The 11731-nt window shown below is 51.8% G+C and overlaps 2 protein-coding genes across 3 annotated transcripts in view; one reads left to right on the forward strand and one right to left on the reverse strand.

Annotated features, from left to right (window-relative positions):
* ZNF341 (zinc finger protein 341) overlaps positions 1-267 on the reverse strand; it is a 22462-nt gene extending 22195 nt beyond the window's left edge. For both annotated transcript variants that reach the window (XM_027646198.1, XM_027646197.1), the window contains exon 1: positions 40-267. In XM_027646198.1, coding sequence (XP_027501999.1) covers positions 40-70 — 31 coding nt within the window. In that variant the 5' untranslated portion in view covers positions 71-267. The remainder of the gene's footprint in view (positions 1-39) is intronic.
* A 207-nt stretch (positions 268-474) lies between these two features.
* PXMP4 (peroxisomal membrane protein 4) lies at positions 475-6001 on the forward strand. The gene is made up of 4 exons (XM_027646124.1): positions 475-627; positions 969-1031; positions 1581-1779; positions 2808-6001. The coding sequence occupies exons 1-4, from the start codon at positions 497-499 to the stop codon at positions 3069-3071; spliced, it is 657 nt and encodes a 218-aa protein (XP_027501925.1). The 5' UTR covers positions 475-496; the 3' UTR covers positions 3072-6001.
* The last annotated feature ends 5730 nt before the right edge of the window (positions 6002-11731 follow it).

Raw genomic sequence — 11731 nt, forward strand, 5'->3', positions numbered from 1 at the left:
CCCGCGGGTGCCGGCGCGGCCCCGGCGCGGCCCCGTTACCTTCCAGCGCCTCGAAGATCGCCTGCGCCATCTTGGAGCGGCGGCGGGAGCGGCCGCGCCGCCAGGGGGCGCCCTCCGCCCGCAACGCGCCCTCAGCGCGGGAGGGGCGGGGGCGGCCCCGGGGTTGGTTTTGGGGAGGGGGGAGCGTTTAACTCGGTGCCGCCGCTGCAGCCCGCGGAGACGGGGCAGGCGCCGCGCCGCGGCTGCCCACGCCCCACTCGGGCTCCCGCCGCGACCCCCGCGCCATGACCGGGTGATGCCGCTCCAGGCCCTCAGCGGCACCCACAGGGAGCGGGGTGGGCGGGACACAGTCCGCGGCGCCCATTGGCTGCGGGGCAGGCGCTCCGCACCAATGAGCGGTTGAGATGGCGCCATCCGCGGTGATGGACAGGCGGAGCAGCCTATGGGCGCGGCGGGCGGGGCGCGGGCCCCGGAAGCGGCAGGTGGCGGGGGTGCCATGGCCGGCGGGGCCATGGCGGGCGGGGAGGGTTCGCTACGCGCTCTGCTCCGCGCCGCCAACGCGCTCCTGCAGCAGCGCCGCTACCATGCCGCGCTCGCTGTCATCAAGGGCTTCCGCAACGGCGCCGTGTGAGTGCTGGGCCCCTGGGTGCCTGGGGTATCGGCCCACCCCGGGCTGTGCGAAGGCCGGAGATGCGGTGGGGGGGGTACGGGGGAGGTGGTTCCGCCTCTCTCAGCTGCCGTCGGGGTCGTTTTAACTGGCTTTGGGGTCTCTTTTGGGCCTGGCTCGCTGTGGTGTGTGTGCTCTTCCCCCTCGGGCTGGGCTCCTCCCGGTTTGTTGTGCTGCTGCTGCTGGGTCGGCTTGAAAGTAATATATATTTGTTAAATAACCTCTTTAATCTGTCAGAATAGCAACACAATTATTTCATAGTGTAATGCAAGAACTCTGAAGTGTCTGTCTGCTCTTGCAGCTATGGAGCCAAAATCCGTGCCCCTCATGCCCTGGTGATGACTTTCCTGTTCAAGAGCGGAAGGTACAAGCCCTAATTCTTGCGTTTTTTACGTCACTGCTTAGGATGTTTTCACTCCAGCTGTCTCTTTTTCATGTTTCCAGGGGGTTTAAAAAGAAGAAAGGTACGTGAGCTGTGGTTGAGCCTGTTCTGTTAGTGAAGCACACACAAATATACGTAGTTGGGGGGGGTTAACCACTCATAGGATGGTTGGTGAGAACCAGTGGATAGGGGAGGAATTAGAAGATGCCAGCAGCAGTGCTCTGCTCCCCATGGATATATGGGAACCTAGAGTAGAGCAGAGCACATTGTGGCTTTCTCTGCTTATGCCAGAGGTTTGCATTTAGGCAAAAATTTAAAAAAAAGGACTGTTTGACTGTTCAGAGAATGAGACAGAGGTACAGTCTGCAGTCTGTGCTCTGATAGGGGGATCAGAGGTGAGGGGATTTCTCCTCCCTCACAAAATATTCCACAGGATGCTGTCAGTGAAGGTGAGGGGAGTAGTGACCAGGCTGAGTTGAGTGCAGGGTTGCTGCCTTTTCCCTCTCCTAATTGTCTGTTCCTTTTCTTCAGTTTGAGGGAGAAGCTGAAGGCGATTGCTCAGGCCACCTACGCCCACTCCCGGAACTTGGCCTACTTCGTGTTCACCTACAAGGGGCTCATGGCAGCGCAGTCCCGGCTGCAGGGGAAGAAAATCCCATTCCATGCTTTCCTTGCAGCCTGCATTGGGGGCTGGCTGGTGTTTGGTGAGAACAATCCCATCAACAGCCAGGTAAATGCACTCGCTGGAAGTTTCTTTGACCGGGAAGAACAGCAGGTGTGCCAGGAAGTGGTTGGTGGCTTGTTCCAGGTGGTTCTGACCGTGCAGCAATTACTCTTTTATCATGTTCTTTGCACAGATTCTTGTTTTGCCTGCTCTGCACTCCAGTCCCAGAGGTGGTTGTGTCCCTCCATGAGCAGTTGGAGTGCTAAAAGCTCAGGTTTACCTTCAAAGCTGCACTGAATTCCTAGGGAGGCAGGCAGGTGATCCAAAGCTTTTGGGTTATCCCAGCTGTCACCTGAGCTGTGGTCACTGACTCTGCTCCTGGTCTGCCCATTGCAGGGTTAAACCCTTGAATTTGAGTGTGGTGAGTGTGGAACATGATCAGTTACTGAGCTACACTGAACTAAACTGGTTAAACTGACAAGGAGTTGGACTTTGATGATCCTTGTGGGTCCCTTCCAACTCAGAATATTGTGTAACAACTAAACAGGTTACACTGACAAAAGCTGCTCAGGGGACATTGGAGTTAAAGCTGGTTCTTAACACACGGTCACAGATTAATGAGTAAAACACAGAGATGCAGATTAGTCCAGAGTGTTCTTGAGCCTGGTTTTAGGCTGTGTCCAGGCTCCTGAGTTCAGATCTGCTTGGCAGGTGAACAGGGCTGCTCTGGGTCTGTTCTGAGGTGGCATTAACTGAGCAAAGACAAATTTGTGCAACTGTGACGATATGTTGTGTTAAGTTTAACTTGTAGATTGCTAAATTAGAGCAGCAGCAGAGAAACAGGACTTTGAGGATGCAGAGAAGACAACAAACACTTGTGGTTTTACAGGCTGTTGGTGTGTGAACCACAGCCTGTTTGCTTTTAAGTCGGGTAAATCGTTCCCACCCCTCTCGGGTGGATTATGGCTTCTGAACCTCAGCCTGGCTGCTGTGTGAGCTCAGCTTAACCCAGCTGCTGTGTGAGCTCAGCTTAACCCAGCTGCTGTGTGAGCTCGGGTTGTTCACCCAAAGCTCTCTGGGTTTCTCCCCTGCAGATCATCATGTACCTGCTGTCCCGGATCCTGTTCGGCCTGTCCCGGCTGGCTGTGGAGAAGGGCTACATCCCACAGCCCAAGCAGGATCCCTTCCCCCTCGTGGCTGCCCTGGTGTGGGGGACAGTGCTGTGGCTCTTTGAGTACCACAGAGAGACTCTGCAGCCCTCCCTGCAGTCCTCCATGACCTACCTGTACGAGGACAGTGAGGTGTGGCACGACCTGTCTGACTTCCTCCTTTACAACAAAAGGACAGACAGCAAGTAGGTGCTTCCCTGCAAAGCACCTTTGGATGGGATGGGACCTCTGGGCAGCTGAGGGGAAAAGGTTTTTCTGTTGCTCTTGACCTGGGATTTTTTAAATTTACATCTGTCAAGCAGAGTTGCCTCTTGTATCCCGGCCAAAATGTTCTGATTAGTCTTTTGGCTCTGTTTAGAGCAAGTAAACACCCCACAGAAACTGTCTGCAGAAACGCACACCCCACAGAAACCTGCTGCAGTCTTTTTTAAGAGGCCTTTTTTTCCCCTCTGTGTTTGGGTTTGAGGTTTTCTGGGTATTGTTTTTTAAGAAACTAAATATAACTTACAAAGAGACGGCCTGGCAGTAAGTGGAGAGCATGAAAACATGTTTTAGGGCTCACCTGAATGCTCACAAGTGTTTTTTCTCTGTGCTGCTGTGCTCACCGTGGTGTGGTGGGAGTGGGGGACATCATGAAAGCAGGGACATTGTTTTTTCATTGCTGTGGATGGCTGGAAATCCTGCTTAAACTATTACAAGGACACATTACAAGTTGTGTGCTCCTTGAGAGAGAGTTTATCTGGACCTTTCCCTCTGGGAGACAAAAAAATATTTGAGAATAAAACTGTTAAGATTGTCTTGTACAAGCCTGGTAAATCATGCTTGGCAGGACTATTTTTGCTCAGTTTCTCCCATGCACTTGGGCTGAATCTGTGCCTCTGCAAAGTGCACTAATTAATACCCTGTAATTATTTTAAACTTACTTGTAAAGTTTTTAAAAGCTGCTTGAACTAAATACCGAAATCAGTTATGCAACTTGGGCTCCTCTGCAAACAGGCCGGGGCGTGTTCCCGCCCTCAGATCTCACACTGAGCTTTGAGCAGGCACTTTTATTTTGGGGGAAGGCACACATGGGTTTCTCTTAGGGCCAGGATCTGCCCTCCACAGGAGTGGCAGGGGTTGGCTGTAATCAAATTGGAATGTACCTGTAAGTTTGTGCAGGTTTGCTGCTGGGCCAGGTTGAGGCCATGGATGAATACATGAGTGACTCTTAAAACTGCTGAGCTCCAGGACGGTGCAGCACACTCTGGGCTGTAGCAGAAGATTGACTAAACAACTGAGAAAGCACAAAAACTGCTTTAAAATTAATAAATTCAAGCTGTTAATACACTGCCATGTGACACTACAGGGTTCGCTCGATCATGTGCATTCAGATAATTCCTGACGCACTGGTTTGATGTGGTGAAGTTTCCAAGAGAGTCATTAAGTTCCCTGTTCCCTTTTGGCTTGGCTGGGACTGTTTTGTTTGCTCTCCCTGTGTCCATTTGCTTGTTCCTGAGCTGCTCATGTCATTGCATAATCATGCTGATGCTGTTTTCATCATGTTTTGAACTCTCTTTACCTTCCAGGCTCTGGCAGTTTGTCCTATGCAAAGGTACAACTGAAACAGTACATTGAACTTCAGGTGGCTTTTGGGTAGAAAAAAATTCCCAATTTCTTCTCAAGTGATTTTTCCTTGCCCTCCTAAACTCTTTTGTTACTCTTATGCATATTCAGAGTGCTGCTTTATTCTTTGTCTTCCCACTTTTCTTTGAGCTCGTGCCATGCAAACCCCTGATTGTACATGGTGTCCAAAAAACAAGATACTTCTTTGCCATGATAACTGTCTGAGGTACCTTTAACTCCTAGTTTCACCTGCTATTACAGTCTGGACTAAATACTTCAATTGGAACATTAATCAGCATTTCATCAGACCCCAGGAAAGTTATAAAAATCAGGAATTGGGTTTGTTTCTTTGTGGTTAAATATTTTTCTTGGCATAGATAAGCTTAAAGATTCAGATACAGAAAAACTACTGAAGCTACAGATTAGGTCTGATTCCTTCATAAACATCTTTATTTGCTGGGCAGCTGAAGCATCACGATTTTCCTGTCAGAAGCCTCAGTGTTGTTCCAAATGAGAACATTTGTATTCTGCTAATATTGCTGAATTCCTCCAAGCTTCGATGGGATTTCAGAAAACCCTTCCACAGCCTGACAGCTGTGGCTTGGGAATTTCTCCCTAAAACTATTAGACTCACAAATCCTTGACCGTGTGTAATTGTCGCAGCCAAAGATGGCACGGGGCTGGTTCTGTGAGAAGTTTTTAATCTTGTTTAATTTGTAGCTGGTGTCTTCTTCCTCTGAGAAAGGCTTGTGATTCCCTTAGAGGCGAAATAATTTCCTTTTGCTGGTAGTTGTACCACTGCAACCGAGTGGCCGCTGCTGAAGTTCTGAAGCACAAGTGGCCTGTCCTTTGTACCCAGATGTCTGTGCTCTCTGGAAGATGAATCCAAGCCAATACCCACTTTATAGGATCAACCTGGCAGCAGTGACTGTGTCACCGGTTCAAAGAAACACCCTTTTTCTCCTGGGAACGTCCCCCCAGTCTCACTTTGCAAGCCCACCGTGCCCAGGCCTCCAGCCATCTGCACTGGAGCCCCGGGAAGCAGCTGCCATCCCTGGGAGCCGCGGCTGCTCCCTGCCTGCCCAGCCGGGCGTTGGGACCGTTGGTGTTCCCGCTGTGCAAGTCACTGCTTTCCCCAGGGAAGTAATTGGAACAGCTCCTTAATGACATCAGCCCCCAATGCTGTCCCTGGGACCAGATAGCTGGGGATGAGCCCCTTCTGCCGCCAAGGTGTCGGAACAATGCGGGCGTGTAGTAGGGAAGTGAACTAGAAGTAATTTGTCTGAGTCAGACTTTTGGGATACGTAAGTTACACTCCCTGCCCTCCCCCAGGGCATTGTGTGGGGAGTTGAGCCCCCTGTTTGGGTTCCTTTTTTTTATTAGCATTAAAACCAGAAGAAATAAAGAGACAGTTGGGAAGCCACCTGCGAATCCGCCAAGTGCTTAAGGATCACAAAGAAGTACCATTTTCTCCCCCCCCACCCCCAGCCCTGACTGGTTTTGAATTTTAAGATGAACATGGGTTTGTTTGTCTACAGCAACTTTATTTTCTCTTGTTGTTATTTCTTCTTTGACACCTGGCTTATGCTGAGTGTCTCTAAAGAGGAGCAGAGTGTCTCAATCTTAGCTCAGTTCATAAAAAATTAGGATTACTGGATAAAAGTGATGTTTAAAATGATAATTCTTCAGATTTTAAGCCTCTTTTAGAGGCAGTTTTAAAGGTTAATGAATCAAACTGATCAAAAGTTTTCAGCAAGCCTGAGCTTCTCAAGCAGGCTGACTATCCTGAGCTATTAATCATTTATTTTATGGAGGAACAAAGCAGGCTCAGGGTTGTTTACTGATGCTGCCTGCTGCCCTGGCATACCCACTGTGCTTCCCTTCCCTTTGGAGGACACCTTGTGTACTGGTGCTGGCTCTCAGGATGGCTGGAGAACAGTTTCCGGGACAATTACATTATTTAACAAAGGTGAAAATTAAATGGGTGCCTGACATTTGGGTTAGCTAAGGATTTCTGTGCTGTGTTTGATCCTGTCAGCTAAGGGGAGCACATTTCTGCAAGGAAAACCTGTGCTTGTCCAATAAGTGCCACAGAGAAGCTCTTGAGAAGGTGTGAGCCTGTGTCTGCAGCATGACAACAATAACCAGATAAATGTCCATGTTCAGGACAGGTATCATAGAATCATGGAATGGTTTGGGTTGGAAGGGACATTAAACATCTACTCCAGCTTCCTGCCATGGGCAGGGACACCTTCCACCAGCCCAGGTTGCTCCCAGCCCTGTCCAACCTGACCTTGGACACTTCCAGGGATGGGGCAGCCACAGCTTCTCTGGGCAACCTGGTCAGGGTGGAGAGGCTGCAGAGGAGCTTTGATGTCAGTGCTGTGAGACTTCCTTGCCCTGGTAGAATAGATCAAAGCTCTGCTTTAGACCAGGTTGGGTGTGGGTAGAAATGCAGGGATGATCCCTGGCTGGTGAAGGAGATCCAAGCCAGGCATCTGTGGGGACCCCCATGACCCCCTGTGCACACTGAGCTTGTGGAGTGACCAGAACCCTGTGGAGATACCCTCACACAGGAGAAACTCCTGGGATTCCAACTCATTTTCACTGGATCAGCACAAATGTGACCTTTGGATAATACCCCGAGCCGTGTGCTGCTTCCTATTGCTCAGGTTGTGTTTGTGTTCCTGGCTCGTGCCAACCTGAGCAGAATGTGTTTTCTGATGCTGCTTTTGAAATCCAGCAGATAAGGAGGGGGAGGGGAAATAAGGCATAATGTCTGTCTGCCACTGTTAATATTTCAGGGGTGCTAATCTTGAATTGTCAACCTGTGTGTTCGTACCAGATTGCTGGAGGAGGTAACTTTTTTCTTAGAAGAATTTTCATCTGTCTCTGGTGATGAGGAAAGGAGAAAAGCAAATTAAAAACTCTCTAATACAAGCATTATTACCTCTCTTTTTGGCATATAATTTGTGCTCATAATTGCTGTGTAATCCAAGCCCTGATTTTCTGATGGTGTAGAATAAAGTTATAAACTCAGGTAACTTGTATGACACTGATCAAAATGCTTGTAGGAATTTCTCAGGTTTTGGTTTTAAAACATGCAAAAGAGGGGGCAGTGGGTTGTTGATGTAGCTCTGTCTGGTCTGAATTGATTTCTTATGTGGATTTTATCTGTATAATCACTCTTTGAATATTACAATACCATGCTTTCTATAAGAATAAAAAAACCTAATTTTTTGTGGGTTTTTTACTGTCATCATTATTAAGCTAAAATATATGAAGTGATGCTTGATTATTGCATGTCTCTGGTCCTGTTTGGACCATGCATGAGGTGCATTTTTGCCATCAGTTTTGCTCCTGTGTTACCAGCATTGACCACACATTCAGATTTACCTCCTGCAACACTGGCTGGGATAAGGATGCCAACTGCAGGAACAAATTGGGGTGGCTGTCATCCCTTACCAAACACTCCTCTTTGGGGCAGGAGCCTGTGGCAGGACCCTCTGCCAGAGCAGGGCACTGGGCACAAGGCTGTACCTGGTCTGCCCCTCAGATAAAATAGGGACATACACAAATAAGGAAAATAAGGATGTGTGGGGGTGATCTCACTGCCTCTTCCAAGCTGTAAAGGTGACTGCTGTGGGAGTGGGGATGAAGCAACCCCTGTGTGAGGAGCTCCCTGTGGATGGCACAAGCAGGGGAAGGAGGTCCCTCTGCCAGGGGAGCACTGAGTGGCTGTAAGACAAAAGCTCCTGCTTTGTAGCGAGAAGCCAAATTAATGCCCTCAAATTGATGCCAGTCCTGCCTTGAAGTGATTTTTTTACCTCCTCACAAAGCATCATACTCTATCTGAGCCCTTCTTCTGCTCCAGGTGAAGCTCTGAGTCACCTACAGGTTTTACTCTGACTCTTCACCTGCTTTTTGGGTTCCCAGTTCCAGTGACCGTGCTCTGAGCCTTCTGGGAAGGGAACTTGGGCTGCTTTGTCACTAAAGCTGAGTAGAAGCTGAAGCACAGAAGGCAACATCAAGGGGTATATTCCCAAATTACTCCTTGATGACTCCCAAGAAGCACTTCAGCCTCTCCATTCCTCCACAAGGCTTGAGTGAAGGAAATGGAAGAGCCCTGTGGAATGGAGTGGCTTTTAGCCATGGGGCTGGGAAGTGTTTGTTTGTACTGCTCTGCCTCACAGAGGCTGGGACAAAATTGTCCTGTTTGGGTGTGAAGAGCAGAATGGGGGGTGAATGGGCTCCGTGCCCCTGTTGCTTCCACTCAAAGACTCCATGGATTGGTGTGAGCTCTGATAACAGATGCCATCCTATGAGAGAAGGAACTAACACTGAGTCTGTTGTGCCCCGGCATCCAAGAGAGTAGCTGGTGTAGTCATCTGTAAACAATGCAAGGGAATAGGCAGTTCCGGGCTCTAGGAGGAGACACCTAAGCCAGGGATGCTGTCCTTCTGCCACAAGCAAGCTTAGATACTCTAGATAATCTGTGCTACCAGAAAATCGCTTTGGTTCCTGTAGAACAAAGGCAATGGCTCTGGTGGTGGAGGGTGGAGCAAGAACAGGTGAGGGGGTGAGGTCAGGACAGAACTGGGGGGCTCTGGGCTTTCCCCAGCTGCCTGTCCCCTCTGCAGTGAGGTCTCCAGGTCCTCTTGCACTGAGAGCTGCACCCTCATGGGAACAAATCAAAGCACTGGGAACAGGAGCATTGGCAGGAGACCCTGGGAGAAGTCCTGCTGCAATCATTCCATGTGACAGCTCAGCACACTCCGTGTGGGAACTGCTGAAGACTGGACCAACTGCAATGACAAGGACACTAAATGTGTTCCTGGGACACCCACATGCTACACTTAACTGAGCACAGGGATGTAGGTTTGTATCCTGCCTGCTCCTGCTGCCAGAAGATGATTTTCCATGGCACCAGCTCTGGCTCCACCTGCAGCCCTGCTCTACATTCTTCTGTCCATGCAGAGACCAGCAGACACCCCTTGACCTGCGTCTACCCCACTGTGCAGGGCAGCCAAACCCACCCAAACTCAGGGACTGTGGTGGGGTAAATCCCGTTGTGGTACAAACTGTCCAAACATCCTTCCTGATCCTCTCCAGGACCAAGTGTGACCGTGGAGACAGGGCTTTATCTGCGTGCAGCACCCGCCAGACAGCTAATCTTGGGAGCACGTCTGCACTCCTTAGCAGGGCCGGCGAGGCCGGGGGGAGGCTGCAGCTGTGCAGGAGACGGGATTCATCTGCTTCCCCTCATATGCATGCAAGGAAAGCCCCTGCCCGCCCCTCTCCCGCCAGCGTTCGCCTTTCATTTGTCTCCACAGCCGCCCTTTTTCGCGCCACTGAAAGCCCTGGAGAAGTTGCAGCGCAGCCAAGCAGCTCCGGGGAGAGGGGGCAGAGCTGCTGCCCCCCCCCGGATAAGCTCCGCATGAATTAGGGGAGGACCCAGCCTTTGTGAGCAGGGCGGGAGCAGCTGGTGCAGCAGCTGTGTCCCAAACCCCGCTGCAGCCCAGGAAGCGCCTGGCTGGGGCTCCCCAGGGATGGGGAAAGCACTGCCAGCCATGCGCTCCCGCCAGGCTGGTGGGGCTGCCTTTTCTCCCCCTCCCCAGATGGAAGAAGCATTAACTGCGTGCAAACATCTGGTCTAACTGTTGCTTGTGCATCACAGTAATGATGATCCTGCAGTGGAAGGGCTCTGGAGAGCGGGCCCTGGAATATTAGAGGGGCCAAGTGTTAATTAACTGTATTAATTTCCTGTAAGCAAGGCAGCGTTTCCATTTGCTCTCTGCTGATGAAGAAATGAGGCACAGCGAGCTGATGTGATTGGTCACGGACATGCAATATGTTCCTGGTGTATTTAAGGATGTGGGGATCCGGGGAAATCACGGCACTGACAGTCCTCAGGGGAATTACAGCCACTGCCAAAGTATCCAGCAGAAAATCCTTTGAAGCCAGAAACCTGTTAGGCCAGAGCAGGGGCACTGCATGTCAGGATTTGCTCTGCAGCACAGGAGTTAATTCAGCCCTGGGAATGCCTCCTGCATCCCACGCACTGCTGGAAAAAACACCCCATCTCCTCACCCAAGGCAGGTCAGGGGCGGCAGCAGGGCCGGGGCAGGAGCCAGCACTGGCCCACAGCCCTGCCTGGCAGCACCAAGGGGTTGGGGGCCACTGTGCTCCACCAGGAGGCCCCCTGGGGACCTGTGGGGCAGCTTTTGGGGGGCACAGAGGGGTTAAACCCTGGGCTCGGCTCAGAGGGGCTTTGGGTGCCTGGCTGAAACCCCCTCACTCCACACTTCCCTCACAAGCTTCAACATCTCTGGGCCCTGCAAAAGGTCTAATCTTTAAGTGCTTTTTAGGTTTTCTTAATAGCAGGATGTATTTTTTTTTTTTTTCATTTTTAATTCTGCCTTCTCATGCAGCGGGGGGGTTATCGGTGTCCTGCAGGCAGCAGATACCGGCGGTGGGAGCCGCCTGTGCCTGTCTGGGGGTGGACTATCATCCCTCACAGCATATGGGGCCACTCCCGGCCCCGTCTGCCACCCCTCTGTCCCTGCCCCTCCCCGATCGCGCGGTCCCACGGCCGGGGATGGCTCCTGGCACGGCCAAGTGCGGGCTGTGCTCCCAGCACAGCTTTCCCTCCGTGCTGCCCTGCAAGGGGTTATCAAGGAGTGCTGCAGGAGCCGCCGAGATCCACAGCTGGTGGGTGTTTGGAAACACAGAATGCCGTGAATCACCCGGCAAATGGACAGAGCAGATTGCGGCATCCCAGGCTTTCCATGCGAGCCGGACCCCTGGAAGTGTCAGAGCCTCCAGGCTTCCTGATAGCCTCGTCTGTGCTTTAAACGAGAGAGAGGAACAACACTGAGCTCATCTCTGCACGGGCTGGGGTCACCCCTGGGGAAAGGGGACACAAAGGGATACCCCGGAGAGCCCAAACCCACACCGTGTGCCACCAGTGCTACCCGAGGGTGGGGGAAGCGCTGCGAACTTCGCTGTGGGTGTGTGCCCGTGCCCTCCCGGGCCATCCGGAGCGGGGAACGGCCGTGCCCGCAGCCGGAAGCCCGTCAGCCCGGGAGGGACCGGCTCTGCCCGAGGCTTTCCCATGGCTGGGAAAAGCAGGAGTGGCCAGGGCCCGTTGGGAGCGGGGAATCCGCGGGGGGACACAGGGTGGGCACATGGCAGGAACACACGGGGGGACAAAAGGGGGACACACGAAAACACACAGGGGGACA

The sequence above is a fragment of the Corapipo altera genome, unplaced genomic scaffold (assembly GCF_003945725.1).
Source record: "Corapipo altera isolate COAL_440 unplaced genomic scaffold, ASM394572v1 64, whole genome shotgun sequence".
NCBI lineage: Eukaryota > Metazoa > Chordata > Aves > Passeriformes > Pipridae > Corapipo > Corapipo altera.